Source organism: Scleropages formosus, chromosome 3, assembly GCF_900964775.1.
Source record: "Scleropages formosus chromosome 3, fSclFor1.1, whole genome shotgun sequence".
NCBI classification, from domain to species: domain Eukaryota; kingdom Metazoa; phylum Chordata; class Actinopteri; order Osteoglossiformes; family Osteoglossidae; genus Scleropages; species Scleropages formosus.
In genome coordinates this window covers 13,600,469-13,622,441 of record NC_041808.1, presented here as the reverse complement: position 1 = coordinate 13,622,441, position 21,973 = coordinate 13,600,469, and the positions used below count along the sequence as shown (strand labels likewise).

The window sequence follows — 21,973 nt, the reverse complement described above, 5'->3', positions numbered from 1 at the left end:
TAAAAAATGTGAATGTATAGCAGTGCAGGATGATCACCTTATTTGCCCATTATGTACACATAGAACATACAGTTTAAGGATGTTCATTTTCACGTTGTTTAGGTGGCTCCAAACTTCTTTTAATCCAGTTTTTCATAAGCGGATTCATGCCGAAGGACAGTTAGTGCCGTTAATGGGTGGTACCACGATTATGGAGGCTGCTGCTTGAGATAAATCTGTTTGCAGAAAATGTCGGAGTCCCGTCTCTTCGGCACGGGAGGGTCCTGCGTGTTCGTCTTTACGGCAAAAGCGATCGCTTTGAGTGCCAAGCAGATATTGTACTGAGGGATGAGCTACTTATAGAAAGTTGTTATCATCTATGCGTGCAGCTTATATGGCATGTTTTTATTTAGTATTTGCGTAAAGTTGTTTGTCATACTGTTTTATAGTCAACTAGGTGCTTATCTGGCATATACTTATCATGCACTTGTTACATTGCTGCGCAACTAGCAATATTTTTGAGTCTGCAAGTGTCCTTATCTCTTCTTTACAGGAAACGGAATCCTGTTAACATCCTCTGCAAAAGAATCTGCAAAAAACAATTAATATAAGTATGGAGAGCCACTGTCACAGATGGTTTGCAACATGCCACATTTCTGGTTTCCCCCCCCCCTTTGTTCATACGAAAGTCTCATAATGTAGAGTTCTAGTGAAAAGTGCGAGCACATGAAGGCAACTTGGACAATCATTGTACGGGACAAACTGGACAGAGGAGTGTAAGAAAAGCGACCCACAAGCGTCCTACGTCTCTGGGAACTGCTGCAGAAGAGCTGGGGAGATGCTGTGGCTCGACGTGATCAAACTTTGCAACCACGCGCCTTGTGAGAAAAACCACTTTGCAGCAAGTTTTCTCACATTTTTCACTGGTACTGCACATTATGTAACACATCTTGTTACTTGTAATGACCATAATATTAGTCATGAATGGGAGGGATGAAGGAATATTTTTTGAAGCAAAACTAGTGTTTGGGTTTTCTCCTTTTCCCCCATTGTGTAGCGAGGAAAAAGGTTCTATCGAAGTACTGGTCCATTTATACCCTTTAGATACCCTTTTGACTTTGTGACCTGTATCAATACATGATATAATTGTCAGAGCGTGTTCCTGCAATTTATAGCAATATCTTCAAATGCTGACCCCCCCCAGCTACTGTCTCAGTATGTCCCTTGTTAGACTGTCATGTTGTACTACTGCATTTAGTGTGTGCAATCATTATGGCAGAGAATAAACCAGATAACCTGGTGATTGGCAGTTTTTTCAGAAATTTAAAGAAAAATCTAACTTTTTCAAGTGCAGGTAAGATAACGTATCAAAATCTAACCAGCTTTTCCAAAACAGTCTCTTCTATGCAGAGAAAAAATTAAAGGTCTGTGCAAAACTGAAAAGCAGACCTAATTTAAAATGTTTGGTTGGAGAAGCTTGTGACAACCAAGATAAACACCAAATTCTTTATTTTAAATGCTTAACAAAACTGGACCAATAAACTCAGTACTTTAAACCTTGAAAAAGCTATTTACACTAAGCACAAGAACAGGTGCCGTTGAGTCTAATTCAGCTCTTATTGAAGAAGAAGAACTAAAGCTGAGGTTTTTAAAGAAGCTTACTTTTAAATCTAACCCATGACTTCAGATAGACTATAAATTAGATTAATTAATCATAATGTTTAAAAGGTGTTTCAAACATGTTCTATAGATTGTCCTGCCTTAAATGTCAAATAACCTACAAACATGGTTTACCAGCTTCACATTATTTCCATCATTGACACTGATTCATCCCTGCAGACACTTACTGTCTGTCTTTGGTACAAATGTCACTTTATGGTAACTGGAGAAGAAAAATACTCTTTCTCATCGTCGATATAAAGTAAAACTTCTGTTCTAATTTCTTCTAAAACTTCACCACGTGGATGGAGTTCTACTGGGGAAAAAAAAGTTGCTATTATTAGCTATTTCAGCCTACATTTAAGACAATGCAAAGTGGAGAAAAAAAAAAAAAAAAGAGATGCGCAAAGTCAGAAAGCCACAACCGCAGAACCCCAGGGACTGATGCTTTTCAGAGCAAGTTCCCCAAACGTCTGGCCAGACCCTGGGTCTTCAGTCACGGGTCTTGACAAGTTGGATCTCAACACATCTGTGAGGTCGGACGTGTCTCCAGTGTCCATTGCACTTTCCTCTTCGCCGTCCTCCTTAGTCTGGGCCTTGGGTGGAGCTGCTTTGCTCTGCTTCCCTGGGACAGCACTCTGCGGTGAAGAGCCCGCAGTTCTCTTCCTCCCGATGCCCCCACACGTGTCGTATTGAGTGACAGCAGCATCGCAGCATCTGCAGTCAGATCTCCAGCATCGCCCACGGATGCTCGGTCCTCCACCGTCTCCAGCATGCACCCCATCCAAGACACTGTGTCTGGCACCTGTGTGACACGTGGTCCACACTGACATCTCCTCTGAAGGAGGCACCTGGCTCAGGCTCTCCACGGAGAAGCACTCACTGATGCTCCCAGACTTTGCCTCCTGCAGCTCACATGTGACCCGCTCAGGAATGGGTTCCGGTTCCTCTACAGCCCAACAGACTGCGCTTGGACCGTAGCACGGTTGTGAGAACGGATCCTGGATGCCCTTCGTCATCATCATCATCATCATCATCATGTCCCGTCCTTTGCGCTGGAGCTCCTCTTCCAGCAGCTCCATGGTCATGGTGTCGGGCTCCGGAGCGCCGAGCGTCTGTCGAGCGCAGCGCACAAGCCGCCAAACCAGGAGACTCTTGCGCAGGTTTATCCCGCCTCTCTGAAGCCGGGAGCTACACATCTTCTCCAAAGACATGCTCATAATTTGCTGGGCATCTAAGGCGCGTTCCATATCCAGAGAACCTCGCGCGAGGAAAGGAGAAGAGCGAGCGATGAAGCGCACGCCGGAATTTAAAGATTTGAACGGCGGAGCCCGCGCGCTATTGGACGCGACGGCAGCCAAACGGACCGCGCGCTCGGCCGCGAGACGCGAAGAGAGCGCGAGGCGAGCTTCGCTTGTTTCCCCGCTACCCATCATCATCATTATTATTATTATTATTGCTGCGACAAGCTGTTGTTGTAGAGACATTGGTTGATTAGTTATTACTTTATTTTACCATTGTTACCACGCTTTGAAGCACTACACACGCCGGTTAGCGACGTAGTACCTGTTGTCTGGGATCCACAGGGTGATGCATTGCGTATATATATATATATATATATGGCATGGAAATGTTGTACGAAAACTGGAATTTTCCAGAAGCCGCTCGCCTAGAACTTCGAAACACGCTCGGGACTTCGACTCCTTCCTGGGGACACACGCTCTTTTCGAGGCTCAGATACGAACGCATTTATTTTACCTATTCACTTAACTGATGCTTTTCTCCGAAGACACTGGGTACTGGTACTTAAATATCTTGGGTTTTTTTTTCCCCCCCTCCTATTACTAGCAGGAGATGAAACTCGAACCTGCAACATTCAGGTCTAGAGGTAAGAACGCCAACCACTCTACCAGCAGCACGGTTAACAATGACTATTATTAAGCTACTTGCAGTAATTTATCCATTTAAACAGTTGGACAACTTTGTTTAAGTTCACACCTGGAGGTGAGGTGAGAGTCAAACCTTTGACTCTGGAATCCAAAGCAGAGGCTTTTAATCACTGCACCACCACATGTACAGGGCTTCCTTACCCTGGCTAATAATGTTAAGCTACTAACAGTTATTTATCCATTTAAACAGTTGGGCAGTTTTATTCAATTACTAGGTAGACATGGGATTTGAACCTATGACCAGGGATCTAAGGCAGGAATTCCAAGCACTACACTATGAGGTGCACTGAGTTACTTGAGCGCAGCTAATTACGTTAAGCTACTAACAGTTGGACAGTTTTGTTAAATGTAAGAACTACAGGTGGGATTTAAACCTATAACCTTCAGCTCCAAAGGGAGGAGCACTAACCAATACATTACCCAGTGTACTCCTTTTACTGAGTGCAGCTAACACTGTCATCTATTAACAATTATTTATCCATTTATAGAGTTGGATTACTTTATTAAACATAAGAACTAGAGGTGGGATTCCCACCTATGACCTTCAGGTCCATAGGACCAACTGTAACCACTATACCACCAGGTGTACTGGGGTTCTTGAGTGCAGCTAACATTGTTAAGCTACTGACAGTTATTTAGAGAGCTGGGCAATTTTAAGTAAACAACAGCAGGTGGGATTCAAACCTTCGCCCCTTTGCACCAAAGGGAGCCACCCCACCAGCTTGCTCCAGGTTATCAGTTGTATTAAAGCACAGGTAACTGCCTAAGGACTAAACACCTTTCTGGCCTGGTCAGCTTTACTAACTTTCATTATAACCATCAGAAATTACGTGTTAAGTCCCGTTAAAATACTGTATGTAACTTTTGTTTGGAACACTGCAACCAATATAATATAATGTAACATTTCCAGGGGTCATTACAACCCTTACACCCCTCCAAAGGTCTCCCAACATCGTTGTTGCAAGAAAAGGTCATTTGTTGGCTCGATCCACTGGACTTTCTCAGAGGAGGAAACAGACTGATGCTGTAGCCACTGTACAGCAAGAAACATTTATTTTTTTATTTATTGGTATCCGTGTATCACTCAGCATATAACTCATCGAAGGACACACAGAGCTCATGTAGACACCTTTTACAAACTGGACAGTAGAAGTATTTAGTACTGCTATGTAAGTTATAGTCACCTAATAGTGCCAAATAAGGAGGATTAATAATTCATCTGATATCCCAGTCTTTGCAAGAAATGTGGTGGTATTATTATTATTATTATTATTATTATTATTATTATTATTATTATTATTATGCAGTGAAGTCATTCTGAAAATATTAACATACCTAATTCAGATGAGAACCACTTGTTCTTGGCTATATGGAGAATTTCACACTGAGACTCCGTGCTGTGCTGTTTTGAAGGCCTCTCGTGTCTTCTGAAGGCTGGCTTCTCCTTCACTGGCTCCTCTGCTGGATTCATCTTCTAGCTCCTTCACCCTCTCTCTCTCTCCCACCTTGTCGCTCCCGCAAGCGAACCCAGTCCTTTGCTAGTTCTGTGTCCGACGATGTCTCAGAACACGAATAGAGGCTGTGCTGCCCTGGGTCATGAGCCAGGTGACCTGTTCCAGACTCAGCCCGGCCACCTTCTCCCCGTTCACCTCCAGGATCTCATCCCCAACCCCCAGTAGACCTGCATATATCTTCTGTGTGCTGCTGTCACTGATCTCCTCTACGTAAACACCTGAAACAAATCACAGGCAGAATCCACACATTAGCACTCGGTCTCATTACTATTCATCTGTTTAGGGTTAAATAATCAACAGATAGGTATAAATGGCTGTTGTAACACTTTTATAAGCCCCTTTTTATAGCAGTGCAGGTACAGGAGCATAAACAGTTCAGATGCCTTAATCAATACACCACCTACTGTCATATTTATATTTGTAATTCTCTGTTTAGTTAGTTAATCATTTTCATTGAATGTGTTGTTTTATTAGAAATTAAAAAAAAGTGCAGTGACTCGGAATGTATTTTTGGCACCTGAGTCCGCTCGACCTTTTCCTCGGGAGATGAGGAAGCCGAAAGCCCCGTGTGGAGGTCGGGTGAGTTCCAGGAGCAGTGTCCCATCAGAGAAGGCCTGAGAGACCCGACCCACCGAGCGCATCCCACTGGGGCTGCCTACATCATCCACACTCAAAGTACGGGGCAGCCCGTTGCTGGACACACAGGGGAGGCCAAAATAGGGTTTGTCCAGCATAAGAAAATCAGCATTTATTACCTTGCCTAATTTCATAGATAATTACGTCCGTTAAACCGCAACCCTGACATTAATAAAGGGGTTTGGGTACTGAATGAATGAATGTTTACAAATATTTAACCAAGCCGAATCAGGTAATGGGGGGACGCAGTGGCGCGGTGGGCTTGACTGGGTCCTATTCTCTGGTGGGTCTGGGGTTCGACCCCTGCTTGGGGTGCCTTGCGATGGACTGGCGTCCCATCCTGGGTGTTTCACCTCCAGCTTTGCGCCCTGTGTTGTTGGGTTAGGCTCCGGTTCACCGCGACCCCGCTTGGGACAAATCAGTTTGAGACAGTGTGTGTATAATCAGGTAAAATAAATAATGCGGATATATGCATATTGGAGAACACAGCCTGGTTGCGGTCCTAAAGAACTAGTTCCTTATCTCACTATGAAACAGTTATAGTCATGTCATCAGCTGTTAGTTCTGTTACATTCACACCACCCCTAACTTCACACATGCAATTTTCATACATTTTTTAAGTATATGTCGCACCTGTACACGGGGCCGATGGGGTGGCCTCCAGGCGTGTAAGAACTGGAAGTGCCGTGTTTCTTCTTGGGCGAAAGCAGACTTTGTACCGATGAGGCCTTCTGAAGGTGTGCCAGGGGAGACGCCTGCTGGAGGGACATGGCAAAAGAAAACGACTGCCTGTCTTTAGACTTCTGTTAGACTTTTCTGGTTTTCTGGGGATCAAGAAGTGGCAACATTCCCACTGAAAGCGCTTAAAAGCCATGTGGGACCATGGCTGTTTTGGGGGCAGCGGTGCGGTCTCTCTCACCAGGCGCAGGGACTGCAGCGAGGGGGCCTTTTTCAGCCGGCCGCGTTGCTTGTGCGCGGGGCCCGGCGATGCACAGCTGGGGTTCGGGGAGGAGCTCAGGTGCTCCATGCTGCTGGAACGGCCCTTGCCCAGCTTCCCTGCACCGTTGAGGGTGATGGAGGAGAAGAACTGGCGCAGCGAGAGCTTGGCCTTCCCTCCGCGTTGACGAGAACCTGCCATCAGACCTTTACTCTGCGGGTCCAGGAGGCTTAACGTTGGAGCACGCAAGAAGGCAAAAAACCACAAGCATTGCAAATAATACTTCAGCTGAGTGCTTAAGTGCGTACATAGAATAAAGAATATTTACAGCATAATAAATATATATCTGCAGAAGCATGTCTGAGAGTTAAGAGCTACAGATGCCGCTTTCCATCCTACCGCAGACAGCCTTGTGAGAATCACGGCACCTTTACAGCCCTGCTTTCGAGCTGATCGCATTTCATTAGACATTTGAAAATGAATCTTCACGACACCGTCCGCGATCTCAGCAGATGTGAGCAGTTTATTCCTCCGAAAGCTATACGACTATATGCCACACCGAAGGTGTACCACCTGCGTGTGATAATGAAGAGTAAAATGTTAAAGGGGTCTGTTCTGCGTTGCAAGGCAGTGTGTTTGAGGAACTGTACCACTGAAACACATTTGAACATCTAGAAAACTCCTCCACTAAACATCTAGGTGCATGAGTAGAAAAGATGCTGAGTGAAATGGGTACGTCGGTAGGCGGCACGAACTGCGGAGGGACTCACTGTGCTGGCTCTGCGCTGTCCTCTGACAGCAGCTCACGCCCAGCTGGACGTGTGCAGAATGGCTCCACAGAGTGTCCAGGTGTGGGGACGGCACTGGGACAGTTGATGAGGTTATTCTGAGACAGGTCCCCCTGCATCCACTGACTCAGACTCATGGCTGGGGGACACGGTAAAAGAGGGATATGGAGAACAAGAGATATGATGGGAACCAACAAACCTATACTATTAAATAATATTGTGAGAGCCATGTATGAATATGGTAGTATTAATAAAAGTATTATTAGTCCTAATAATAACAATATTATTTAGAAAGGCAGCAGGTGGCACAGTGGTTCTATATACTGCTTTGCCCTCAAAGAACTTACCGCACATTTAAATCCCGCTGCTGTAGTACTGTTTGCCTTAAACCGCACCACACCAAAAAATACCCACCTGCATAAATGGGTAAAACAATATGAGCAGCTTAACATGTTGAGATGCTTTCCGAAAGCGTCAGCTACAAGAAGGAAAAACTACAGACATTCACATATGCAGTTGGTAGTGTAGTGGTGAGACCTGCCGCCCTTGGACCCAAAGGTCTCAGATCTGAGCCTCACCGCCAGCTGAAGTAGTACTCTTGAGTTAAGGTACTTATCCTAAATTGTTCCAGTAAAAAATACCCAACTGTGTAAATAGTGGTAAGTACTGTAACATTGTAATTCACTTTGAATAAAGGAACCTGCTAAGTGTAGATGTGATTTAAGGGACAGTCAGTACCTGAATAGTGTTATTACTTGTTTTGCCACTGGGTGGCACTGCACTCACAGCAGACAGACACACACACACACACACACACACACACACACACACACACACACACACACACACACACACACACAGAGTGAGGGTACAGAAGTGGGGAGAGTTTATGTTTTTGACTTTTAAGGCTATTGCTCACAGACAAGCTCTTATCTTATAAGTAATGCTTCTTACAATAAATTAGAATCCAAGAAGAGAGTATGGAGATAAAAGTACAACAGTTTAACTTTTTCTGTGGGTGACAGCAAGTAGCGCTGCTGTCTCACAGCACCTGGGTGGTGCGAGAGGATGTGGGTTCAGTCCCTGCTCAGTCTGCGTGAACTTTGCATGTTCTCCCCGTGTCTGTGGGTTTCCTCCGGGTGCTCTGGTTTCCTCCCACAGTCCAAAGACATGCTGATCAGGTTCACCCGTAGTATGTGAATGACAGAGAGAGAGTGTGTTCCACTGGTGTATGGATGAGTGACCCATTGTAAGTAGTGTATCTAGCAGTGTAAGTCACCATGGTGAATAAGGTGTGTGGGCTGGTAACACTACATAGAGTTCATGGGAAGTTGTTTTGGAGAAAAGGATCTGCTAAAAAAATTAATGTAAACTGGCACTCACTGCGTCTCTCCGGCACTTCTCACATGTGATGTAATAAAAAAACTCCCTTGCTAAGCATTACAGGATTCTTAGTCACTAGCTATTGCATTTATTTTGCCATTAAGTTTTTTAATGGGTGTGCTCGAAAAACATTACATAATCTGTTTGGTTTGTGCCCCTGCCATAACCAAACATCTGCAACATGTGCTTCTAAGGGCTTAGAACTTGACCCGATGTTGCCAGCTAAGATGAAAAAAGGTTGTATCAGCTCAGCATCATTATGTGAGCTTTGACAATGGGGCTGATTGTAGAGGGGTGTCTCGTCGGGATTTTCCAAACTGGGATTGTCCAGCCCTAATCCCCGGGAGCTACAGGTCATGCTGGTTTGGCAGCAAACTCCTTCCTGGATGTAACTGTTTGGACAGCGAGTCACCTTGGCAGCTGTTTCAGTTGTTACTTTTACAGGACATTTACATCATTTTCTCTGGAACCTGCCGACAGTGGCCCCTGGAGGGCTGCAGGTGCCCGCCACGTTCCATGCTGGTCCAAAGCTCTGGGCACGGCACCGACTGAGGTCACGGCCCCTCAAGCCTGGTTAAACGGTGATTTGGAGGTTAATCTTTTTTTTCTGCCCCTTTTCTGAAAAATAACAGCCACCACAAATGTGTCAAACAGTCATAATCCTTCCCCGCCTGCCTGCCAAGAGCCCAGACAGCACTCCACTTGTGTTCACCCCATTCAACCTTATTTTGAATTTAAACACTTTCCATCCAATCTGGTATGAAAGTCATGGATGATGAGTCAAGTCTAGAAGCGCTCTATACATGACATCATCCAGTTTCTACTGCCGCAAACAACTTGCTGTGAGACTTCTGTCACTGGCCTTACATTTGCATTCCTTTAGCTGACACTTTTTTCCAAAATGACTAATAATGTCATCCTACGTACAGTCATTTCCCCTTTTATGTCATAGGGAATTCTTAGCAATTCAGGGTAAGTACTTTTGCCACACTTCACACCTTGGTGTGTCGCGAATGTGCTTCCTCTGTTACAGTGGTAAGTCGTAACAAACCTTGTTAGTGCCAAAGGTGTTTATTAAAGTGCCAAAGTAAATAGGAAACGATAACTATATTCAGTATTTACAGAAGCCCAAAATACTTCTTATTTGCCATCAGCAGGGTACACCATATACCTCTACGTACTTCTCTGGAACATGAAAAAAAATCCCTTTTATAGCCTCCCTTTGTTTTTAGAGGAAGGACTGAATCATTTTTACCAAAAAAAAAGAAAAAAACAGGTATCAGTGATAAAGATGGGACCTCAGCAAAAGTGATCGACGGATGTCCGGTTACAATGAATGAGTGACTTTCTCCTGACCCCTCACTGAGACAGATGCCTTCTATCCCAACTTTGCTCAAGGATATGACAGCAGAAGCGGTATTCAAACTCCGGTCTTTTAGGCGTAAGGCAGAAACTCTTAATCATTACACCACCTCCTGCCACACTTAGCAGCGACTTAAGAAATTGTCATAATACATTGTGACAGCCAGAGTTCCCTTGTTTCTGCTAAATGAGCTATTCCTTCTCATGAAATAAGCAGTTTCCCAACAATCCTTTCAGCGCCTCGAACCCCTCCGACTGACCTTGCGTTTCGGGTGCAGATGTGGATCCCCGTCGCACTCCTTGGTCGGGGTGTTTTCTGGATGTGGTTGACGTCCGTGTGCAGGTGCTCTCGCTGGCACGTGGCCCCTGGGAGTCAAGCTCTGTGGGTGATGGGTTGTCCTCCATGCAGCCCACATCGGTGTGGGAATCCTCCTGGTGCGGCTGACCATGGGACTCCTCCTGCTGTTGGTCGGGATCCGGGTTGGAAAGTTCGTCCTCAGAGTCCAAATGTATGAGACGGTACTGCAGCGATGGCAGGATTTTGACCCGCTGGCCAGGAGACCGAGTCCTGGGCGTGTGGCTCAAGGCCGACTTCCTGGGCTGCGGGGAGGTCAGGGTCACCTTGGCCTGCGGCTGGACAGAAGTCTTCGCAGAGGAGGACATCTGACATCCGCCAGCAGCACAAGGAACAGAAGAGTATCCGGACACACCCACACTTTGACCACAAGGGCTGGGGGGCCTTACACTCTCCAGTCCACACTGTCTTATCTCAGGGTAGAAAGTCTCAGGTAGCACTAAGAGGTCATCTCCACCACCGTCAGCCTCTGGCTGTACATGAAGCCCTGTCTCTAACCTTGGATCGCCTCTGCCCTTCCCCTTCAGTGTTTCGTGAGCCGACGCACTCTCCTGTCCACGCGATACACTCTCGCTCTCAGTATGGCTGAGATCCATCCCTTGAACAGATGCAACTTTCCCACTGTAGTCTGTATCAGTGGCCAGATGTGGGTGGGAAGGAGCCACCCAGCAAGGCAGCATCTTGCGTTCAGAGGCAGTCTGTAAGGGCTGTGAGGGGGAACAAGGGTTCAAGTGCGGCTCTGGAACAGTCTCCAGGACAGTTCCACACGAGTGGCACTTTCTAGCCAATGCTTCCTCTGACCTGCAGCCGTTCTTGCTGAGGCTCCCGTCACGGATCTCCAAGTTCCTGTTGTGTGCTGGCCTGTCGGCTGCGAGGCTACAGTCCCTTGTACTGCTGGGGTTGTCGGAAAGGCCAGGCCGCAACCCCAGCAGGTCCCGCGCCCTTTCAACCGCCCGACGTCTCTGCCGTTCCAGGTAGCGCACTTCCGCGTCCTTCTCAGACTCGTCCTGGAAGCGCACTCTTGTGGGGGAGATGCCACGGCGTCGCCGGAGGCCACAGGCAGAGTCACCGCTTGACGAGTCGCTCAGGTTCCCCGCTGCGAGGCTCTCGGTCCCAGGAAGGGGGCTCCGGTGGGCTGCAGCATCACCTAGTTCCCTACAAGAGTCCCACAAGTGGACAGACAATGGAATCCACTTGGTGGTCTCCACATTTTCGACAGTGGACACAAAGGCCTGCTTAATGGACACAGAATTCTTGTCTCTAGAAGGTAGGAGCTCATCCCCAAAAAAACCACAGCATACTTGGAATGTTTTAATGCTTGAGATGCAGTGATTTGTTGAACTGATCAGACTAACACCCAATGCACACATGTTAACCGTGTATTACACTGTACTCTCTGTTCTGAGTCATTCATGTTAAAAAATAGAATCAATTCATCACTGTAAGCGTTTTATTTCCGTACTATTATTATCTTAGCAAGTTTGGTTCCAGATAACCACTTTAAACTAGGACAAACGGCAGTGTGCTGGTTTACAGCAAGCACTAGTCCCTGGGGCTGTGTGGCATAGAGTCCAACCCATGTGTGCCTTCCTGGGCACTTCCTGAAAATTGCGCCAAGGAGAATGAGTCAAACTTTTCCGGCACCCAGCGGTTAAAACTGTGTGACATTAATACAGGCGCTACTTCTGCTTCATGTTCCTTATATAAGTCTCAACTCATTGCGCGATTTCGCATTTACTCATTGAGCTGACACATTTCTGCAAAGTGACTTCTAACGGTGAGCTGTTTACACTGATTTACCCATTCATACAGGAGCACAATCTTTCATGACGCAATTCAGGGTAAGTACCTTGATCATTGTAATACAGCAGAAGGTTGGTCGCAAATGCGCAACCTCCAAGTGCAGCGGTAGCAGATCTAACCACTACACCACCTATTTACATTTATTCATTGAGCTAAAGCTTTTTTTTTTACCACAAAGCAAATTAGAATATTAAACTACTTATACAGCTGGCTAATTTTACTGGTGCAATTTAGGCTAAATACCTTGCTCAAGGTGGGATTCAAAGCTGCAACTTTTAGGTCCAACAGCAACAGCTCTAACGTCTACGCTACCAGCGATTTCGCTTCTGTTTCGTGTTGAATTGTGTGAAGTGAAGATTTTCAAGACAGTAACTGCTGCCGTTCTCATTATTGCAATCATATTGCAGGAATCAGAGTGGAATTAACATGAATTCCTATTTGATCTCTGAAATCCACAGTAATCACGTGGTTACATAACCCATGGCTGGGAAATTGTTGTGGAGTGTCTGGGGAATACTCTCCATGAGCTCTCAGGCTTTACAGAGACACTAATCGAGGTATTGCGATAACATGGGGACCGTCGTCATGCCTGCTTGATGGTTGCATAATTCCAGCCAGTTTGCATAATGTGCGTGGCAGAAATAGAACAGAAGGGATGAGCCAGCAGGGCGCGTCTCCTTTACTTCTGTTGCTGTCCTTTGCCCAGAAAACCACTTCGCTCTTGCCCCAGTTATGCATTTCATCAAGCCAATTAAAGCGCGCACACACACACACCACCTGAAACCACTTGTCCCATACAGGGTCGCGGGGAGCCGGAGCCTAACCCGGCAACACAGGGAGAAAGGCTGGAGGGGGGACACCCAGGACGGGACACCAGTCTGTCGCAATGCACCCAAAGCGGGACTCAAACCCCAGACCCACCGGAGAGCAGGACCCGGTCCAACCCACTGCGCCACCGCACCCCCGAACTTACACTAAAATGAATGCAAATAAATTACAGATGAGAAATGTTTTGGCCAATGTACCCACTATGACAGTAGTAAGAACAGCTCTTCCTATAGTAACTGATATTATGAAATACAGCACATGTAAACGATGTCTGTAAAGCCTTACAGCTGCTGCTATTGCCTTTTAATGATCAGCACATGATGTACCTAACCGGTTTGAATAAGGCTGCCACTGGGGCAATTTCAGTAGCCCACCAAGGCAAAAAAACAAAAGCACATTGCAGAAATGCTGAGGGAGCAGCAACAGACTCAGTGGCATGGGCTCAGATACAAGGTCCACCGGAGCGGTCAGACAAGCACATCGAGAGAGGAATGGGAGAGAGGTGCTCGAGAAGTGCGCGGCACTGACTTACGTGCGACCGCTCTGCAGGGGCAGGATAGTGTGGTCACCTTTGATGGGGCAACGGCGGGTCTTTGCTCGCGCCCGCTCCAGAAGAACCTTGGCCTGTTGGAGCCTCGGGCTCAACGGCAGCTCATCACCAGAGACCAAGGACCTGTTGGGGAAGTGTAGGAGAGGCCACAGATTGGTGTGTGTTTAAGGGAGGAAACACTCAACCATACACATACCTAAGTGAGCAAGCTAGCAACAAGGGTGGGCATTTTTTTCCATTTAATTACATTTTTACTGAGTGAGGATGATCAGTAGGATTGTTATTATTATTAAATCACCAAACGGATTTAACTTGAATTTTTGGAGCACTTTTTTCCGTCAGTTGTCTCGTCCGTGTTTAAGGTAGCTCACGCCGCCCTTCGGCTTTCAGCTCCAAGTTTTTATTTGTGTGACGTCATCGTATGCTGTTCATGGATTTTAAAAGGAAGAAAACACAAACATGTTTGCCAGCCACCTTATGCAACAGCTGCGAAGGAGCGGGTCGCAGTAATATGAACAATGCAATCTTAATCTTTTCCTAAAGACGCGCTCAGATTGTAGCTCGGTAACACTTTGAACGTCTCCTTCGCAGAGTTGCGAAAAGGACATTTTTATAATCACACATTAAAGAGCTTTTGGGGTCATATCACAGCTGTTTTTTTATTTGTGTGTGTGTTTGCACTTCAACCCTGTGCAACATTCTGAATAGTTGCAATACTTTGGGATAATTTGAGAAGATGTTGTTTTCCATTTCCGTCATAACATTATTGCAGCGTGTGGAACATCTGCCAGCTGAGTACTCTGAGCCATTTGTAAGCACAGATAATCTTTTACACATGCTTTCATCCATGCAAAACCAAATTGTATTTCCAGACGTCTGAATTCCCTCACATGGTTTTCTAAGACATGATGTCTTTACAAGAAAAGCTGACACAATCCATGTCATGAATTCACACGTCGGAAAACGAGAAACGAGAAAAAGTAACGCATTACACAGCAGCAGAGAAAGTGCGATTTTTCTTTTTTTTTTTTTTTTTTTTTTACCTGTGTGTGTGTTCACTGTCTTGCAGAGAGATTCCAGAGTCCCAGTCACTGTCATTGAGGGAAATCAAGCCTACGGCAACAGAGGGATTCCAGTCTTAACCAACGATGCGCTCTCATGACACAGCTTTTGCGCCTTAAATTGAAATCCCAGAACGGGACTGGAGAGAGGATGTCAAGAATGAAGTGTTTAAAATTTAATTTGGCATGTGAATGTAATTAACCAACTGTATGAATGGGTATATAATTGTAAGTAGCTTTACAGTGCAAGTCGCTTTGGAGAAAAGCGCCAGCTAAACGAAGCAGTGCAATCGCATGTGTCTTCTGATGGTCAGTTTCTCCCTTGTCTATTAATAGGCATATTTGCAGTGCTGGCTTCATTGCACTAACACAAGCAGCACATCTGCTCTCCTGGGCTGTATGCAGGCATCTCCTGGGGGAGCTGTTGTTCCACCAGGGTGGAAACCCGATCGCCTTAACTGTCAAAAATCTAGTCTGAGCAGCCCAGCCTCTCCCTCTTCACCTCCGCTGTAACCAAACGCGGTAACCTTGAGACCAGGTCATGCGTGACTTTCCCTTACCCTTAATTGAAATTAAAATTCAAAAGTACTTTCCACATTTCTCACATGGCTTAAAAGCACAAAGTGCAGTGCTGAAAAATTACTGCAGAGCAAAAAAAAATTGTAATTTTTAAATTCTGTAAGGCACAGCAGAGACAAGGAAAGGATGGTGCTGGAAAGGGTTTTCTCATTCCTGGACTGCATCCCTCTCTGTGGTAAACACTTGCCCTGACGCATCCTTATCGCTTTTTTTTGCCCTTCCCAGCCTTCTCTTGCCACTGTGCTGATTTCGGCCCAGAAACTACAGACACTGCGGTCGGGTCTAGGAGAATCTCTCTTTGCGCTGATCTCTTACTCTCATGTTTACATATTTATCCGATTACCATGCGCTTCATCCAAAGCGGCTTATAACTCTTGCACTTGTACCAGTGGAAACATCTGGATGATCGCTGAAGTGATGAAGATTAAGTACCTTGCTCAGATCTAAAACTCCTGCGGAACATTACCTATTGCTCCACATGCCATTCTCCTGTAAGATTTCAAGAAATGTACCTCGGCCGTTGCCTTGCGTCATCTCCTTGCTGTTGCCAGATTGTTCTGTCTCCAGGGCACCTGCCTCTTTAACACCTTTACGCCAAGCCTTGTTCAACATGTGCTTCAGGATCCCCCGGTTCATCTCCACACGCTCAGCCAGCGATACGGAGCTGCTGCTGCTGCACACGCTGTCCCAGCTATCGGCCCTCCACAGTCCCCCACGGGGGCCCGCAGAGCCCGTCTCCTTCTGCGAGCGCCTCCACGGATGGCTCGCTGTGGAGTTCCTAGACCGCTGCTGTTCCCATCTGGGACCCTGTTCCGCTGCAGGTCTGACGTTCCTCTGGCGCCCTGTCCCCACCGGCGCTTCGCCAGATGGCCCATCTCTTAACTGGGCGCTCGCATTCAGCAGCAGGGTCTCGGGACGGACGGCCTTCCAGTGTTCTTTTGGACAAATCCAGGGTTTTACTGAGGGTGGCTCATCCTCCTGGAACCGATACATGTCAAACAGGTTCTCCAGACTTGCCCCCTCCCCCGATCCACGAGAAAGGGCAAAAACACCCATCGTAGACTGTGCAGCCCCTTCTTCCTCCTTCTGCTCATCCCCATCCGTCTGCGGGGGGTCAGTCAAGTAAGTCCGCACTTGGTACTGGGGCTCAACCTCTTCATCACTGCTGCCGGACCTTTTCCCCGTAGCAGAAGACACCGGTAGGGAAAGGGGGGCTGACACCTTTTTCTCTCTACCCCTCTTAATGTGCTGGCTGTGGCTGGGCCCCAGAGCCACTGGCTCCCTACCATCCCGGCCTCTCTTTGCCGTCCTGTTCTGCGACTGTGCCTTCACCTTGGACTGAAGGGACGAAACCGCGGTCCCCGGAGACGATGGAGGCTGCGGGTGCGGGGAGGGCCAGAACGGGAGGGCGCTGGGCGTGGCGCTCTCATTGGACAGATCAGTGGTTGGCAGGGTAATCTGCGACTTCCTGTCCAGATGTCTGTGCAGCTCTTCAGATACAGGGAACATTCTGGACGGAGCTACTTCGTCCATGGCGGAATTAGGCAATTAGAGGAGGAGAAGAGCTGAGGGAGGAGCAGCAAAGAAGAAACACTAATTAGTATTTTTGAATCCGAAACGCTGCGGTTCACCCCGGAACTTCCCACGCAGGCTTCCGATTTAATTTGTTTTCCACAGTTTCTGGGGCAATGAACCCAGCGTGTGCTGTGCAGGAATTGAGAAACCACCTTTTCTTCAGCACTGCCATCCTGTCTATTGATGGATGCGGTGTACAAACGAGAAATTCCTTACAGGAAGCGCGCTCTCTTAATCATATACACACATTTACGCTCATGTGAACAAGTATAAAATTGAACCAGAATGAACTGAGATAAATATGTAATAAATCTGATGTTTTTCTTTCTTAAGTAATATTGTACTGCAGACACTTTTTTCCATTTACCCTCGTATTTAAGTAGATTAACACAGAATACTCTTGCGTGCGCTAAACACTCATACAAAGCATACTTTAGCAAACGCCACTTAGGAACGATATTACGGTCTGAATGGCCACAGATCATTTTTTTCGAAAAAAAAAAAAACTGAAGCAGCAGTTGAAAGCACAATCCTAGCAGAACAGCAGCTCCCCCATAATAATTTTTGAAGCCATAACACAGCAGCTAATAGCGTAGCGGTTACAACTATACTGCTCTCGGATGGAAAAGTTGCAGGTTTGATTCTCATCTCTCTGAGTGTAGCACCCTTGCTCTAAATCCCTGCAGTAAAATTACCCATGTGTCTAAATACCTTAACATTGTAAGCTGCTTTGGAGAAAAGCATCACCTCAATGAGTAAATATAAATTTCTCAAACTGCCATGCAACAGTTTCTTTTTTGAAGGTCCCTTTCATTCTTTTTTATCTACATAAAATAACATAAATCCCCAAACGGTAAAAATAGCAAGCTTTTAGATATTTTTATAATCTATAAATCTTCTGGGCTCATTTACTGTAGACTGTAGCCTGAGCTGTGGCCTCTTTTCTGCACTGGACTCACCAGTAAATGGAGCAGAGCTGAAGTCCTTCTTTTCTACACATACCAAGCCTCTTTTTGTGCAAGTCACCTTTGTTTCAGCTTCTGTGAAATTGACCTGTCAGTTATTCTGAATAATGCAGTGAGCTACAGTATATAAGTAAATGTAAATAAAACATGGTAGATGGCACGAAAGAAAAAAAAATGGGAAAAGGGAATATAGATACCATAATGACACAGAATGATGGATCAGCAAGTCAGTCTTTGTGCTTTCAAGTCTTTATAAACAGGGGCTTCACAATCAACACAAGCAATAAAAGTTAAATGGTGACAAAGTGCTGACAATGGTGGTAACTATACAGCTGGGCCAGGAAGTCATAAAGGGTGGGCATCTTTCGTCTGTTGTTAAAATGGAGATGGACCCTCTTTTGTCTTATAAGATGAACACACACTTTTACAGGCAGCAAATATGCTGTTTCACCTGAAAAACGGGATACACTGGGGAACAAAAAGCATGTTTGAAAAAAATCTTCATTATTCTCAGGCTCTTCCATGCTAAATACACACATTTTCCGAACCGCTTGTCCCATACGGGGCCGGGGGGGAACCGGAGCCTAACCCGGCAACTCAGGGAGTAAGGCTGGAGGGGGAGGGGACACACCCAGGAGGGGACGTCAGTCCGTCGCAAGGCACCCCAAGCGGGACTCAAACCCCAGACCCACCGGAGAGCAGGACCCGGTCCAACCCACTGCGTTACCGCACCCTTGGCCATGCTAAATATTTTTATAGAAAACCATGTAAGAACAATACTTGGTAAAGTGATTCCATCACTTCAGTTTTCAAATCCTCATTACATTTTTTTAGCAGATACTTCTCTCTAAGAAACTTCCAACAGATACTATGTAGTGCTATCAGCCCACACACCTTATTCACTGCGGTGACTTACACTGCTAGATACACTACTTACACTGGGTCACTCATCCATACATCAGTGGAACACACTCTCTCTGACACTTACACACTAGGGGTGAACCTGAACAGCATGTCTTTGGGAGGAATCCCACACAGACACAGGGAGAACATGCAAACTCCATACAGACTCAGCAGGGACTGAACCGACGCCCTCTTGTACCACCCAGGTGCTGTAAGACAACAGCACTACTCTCTGTCCCACCATGCCACTCCATTCTGATAATTATTGATACTGCACACAGTAAACAATGAGGCCTGTTTTTTCAAATGTAAGCATCCGTCAATCGTGCCCTAAAGCTTTAAGAACAGGACAGATTTTTACATATTGACACCTTTCGGCTCTGTCTTCTTAATTAAATTGTTTGTTGAGGCTCTTATTCTCACCTGGCTGCAAATTAAACCGCCGAGACCTTCAGAGCGCACATATCACCATCCCACTAGAGGTAAAGGGAAAAATGTCATCATCAAATCTCACATTAGCAGCGAGAAAATAAACGCATCCTGGATCTGGACCAGTATAAAGGTCTTTCTCGGAGTGTGAAGGGCAGAAGTTACCGGGTACAGTTTCTCATGCTCTGAATAAAGGAGCGCTCCGTTGTTATTCAGCCCAAAATGAAACGTGCATTTCTAAAGAGCGAGAAACATTGGAGTACCCTGGACACATCTCATGCATTGTTTGTTTCCTTGACAAGGCTAATTTAATTTAATCTGACTTCCACTCCTGCTCTCAGCACACACCCCTCCCCCCCTACTGCTTTGTCAGACAAAAGCACTAGTGAGTAACTGCAGAAGGTCAGCGGTGCCATTCCTTAACTCCTTCTGTATGCATATAACTGAAAACTTTAAACGTAACACTCGTTTTTAAGGCCATGAGAAATTTACTTTAAGTACCTAAGCTTCTGGACTACTTGTAAGGACTGCCCATCAATAGCACATTTTTTCCAGTCTGTATAATTTCAGCCCGGTACAGAGTGCTGCGCTGGAGTCCTAGAAAAGAAAACGTCCCACAGTAATGTTCAATCAACATACCACAGACAAAAATGTTGGTTTTGGAAAGCCAGATGGCTGAAAGGGGAGGTATAACTACTTTTTTGTCCACTCTTTCTAAGCCAAACCCTTGCTGCCATAAAATCACTTCTATATTACAAGCATGGGCCAAGAAGAAAGAGTCAGTCCGCAGCTATCGTGCAGCATGGAGAATGAGGACATTCATTTAATTGTTTTATTTAGTTACACTCATTTACTTTTTCCTTGTACCACAGAATGTTTGTCTCTTTACCTGCAACTTTTATATGTTTCTGAAAGCATGTTGTACTCAACGTACGGGAAAGAGTGACTGCAAGAAACCATTTATTATAATAACACAGTATGGAGACAGCAGCTGAGAAGATATTGGAGATGTAGGTATCTTGCACACTTTCGAAGGTAAAATTGCCCCGCAGTTCGTCATTTTCCAGCGCTGGCCAACGGGAACATTTACATTTTGTGCCTAAACACAACTATTTAGCTAAATGAAACCTGAGGTAGAAGATATTTGATACGGTTTTATTAAGACAGATGTTCTAGTTCAGAACTAAACGAACTGTAAGAATTGGTTTGCGTCTAACGCAGAAGAGCTCCAAAGATAAGAAATAAAAGACAAGCAACTGTTTCTTACCTCTTTCCCCTCTGCTGATGGTTCGGTCAATGAAGCTTCTTGTTTCTGGGGCAGCTCGGCTAAAAGTGGAGCACAAGACTGAGCCATACTCATGTTTATATTTCCTCGGTACGTCAGAGCATGCAGGAGGCTCTCAGTTCCCTTCTTCTCTGCTCCAGTTGTTTTCTCTCTCTGCTCCAGCTGTGGTGAAGCACTAGAGGCGGTCTGTGTCGTCTATGCACTTTCTGCTTCCTTGGGAGATATACCGAATCTGGACATCGTAGCAATCCAACCCTTCCAATCACCAAAATGAAATCCCCAGCACCAAAAAGGTGGATCAAACATGTGGAACTTCAGCTCTGCTCCACGAACCACTCACTTTACATTAGTCATGTCCAAAGCCAGCCTGGATTGCCTGCTTCAAACCCATGCTGAATCTTATTAGTGGCGACCTTGTGTAGGACCCTCCCCCCAAGGAGGTGGAGATTCAGTAAATCCAGACTTGAGTTTCAGGGAGAAAAAGTATTGGAAATGTTCAGCGCAGAGGAAGTGGCGATATGCCTGCAAGCACAAATTCTACCTCCCCTGGGATTTCACATTTTTTATGTGCTTGTCATGTGTCAAAACAGCTTTCATTATTTTGGTAGAACATCTGTGACAGTGATCATGAAGATTAAGCATGTATAGTATGTGTTCATTCATTTTCTGAAACCCTTGTTTACTCATGAGGGTCATGGCAGAAGAACATATACAGTGCTGACATAATAGGTGCGTAATGACCAATTCCATATGTTGGTTTAGAAGAAATCATGTGTGTATTAGAAAAAGGGAAGCAGGGCAGGTGCAGAAATAATCGAACCCCAAGTTGCATTGGTTAAACCAAGTAGGTAAGTAGAATCAGGTGTGTAAATCAAAATCATTTAATCATTTCATAACGTCATTTTAAGATTAAGATTTTATGAGTCTGCTTAAATACTTTGTAGAAAAATAACGACCATCCCTCGGGTTCACTTACTTTCAAACGGCACTGCATTTTTGTACAATGTTCAGAAATAAGTGTATTAGACGTCTTCACATCTGCAGGCTTTTTTCCACCATGTCAGACATAGCAGCAGTAAAACACATGCAAACTGAAGACACAAATAACTCCTGTGTGAAAACCTACAATCTGTGGGATTTGGCGCTGTGTCCCGCTACTCCTCCAAACCATGGAATTCCCTGGCCGAGAACATCAGAGATGCTCCTCCTCTGAGCACCTTCAAATCAAAGCTCAAGTCCTCCTTTTCAAAAACACTTCCTCTGCTATTTTCTTTTATATTTATTATAGATTTTCTATCATTTTGCCACCTTTTGCAAATATCTTTTTTTATTATGCTGATTGCTTCGAGGGGGTGCGGTGGTGCAGTGGGTTGGACCGGGTCCTGCTCTCCAGTGGGTCTGGGGTTCAAGTTCCACTTGGGGTGTCATCCTGG

The 21,973-nt window shown here is 45.7% G+C and overlaps 2 protein-coding genes across 3 annotated transcripts; both read right to left on the bottom strand.

The window, feature by feature from the left end:
* Positions 1-2,048: 2,048 nt before the first annotated feature.
* On the bottom strand, positions 2,049-2,888 carry LOC114910184 (immediate early response gene 5-like protein). Its single transcript, XM_029250147.1, has one exon. It carries the CDS (start codon positions 2,886-2,888, stop codon positions 2,049-2,051), a length of 840 nt encoding a protein of 279 aa, XP_029105980.1.
* Positions 2,889-4,901: 2,013 nt separating this feature from the next.
* On the bottom strand, positions 4,902-20,925 carry LOC108934930 (uncharacterized protein KIAA1614-like). 2 transcript variants are annotated; one of them, XM_018753154.2, is made up of 10 exons: positions 20,523-20,925; positions 15,896-16,948; positions 14,787-14,856; positions 13,726-13,866; positions 10,468-11,717; positions 7,445-7,601; positions 6,657-6,903; positions 6,371-6,495; positions 5,619-5,794; positions 4,902-5,319 (listed from the first exon to the last, which is right to left on the bottom strand). In XM_018753154.2, exons 2-10 carry the CDS (start codon positions 16,914-16,916, stop codon positions 5,126-5,128), a joined length of 3,381 nt encoding a protein of 1,126 aa, XP_018608670.2. In that variant the 5' UTR covers positions 16,917-16,948; positions 20,523-20,925; the 3' UTR covers positions 4,902-5,125. The 2 variants fall into 2 exon arrangements, with proteins under 2 accessions (XP_018608670.2, XP_018608671.2); XM_018753155.2 differs by having other exon boundaries at positions 6,371-6,492.
* Between the last annotated feature and the right edge of the window lie 1,048 nt (positions 20,926-21,973).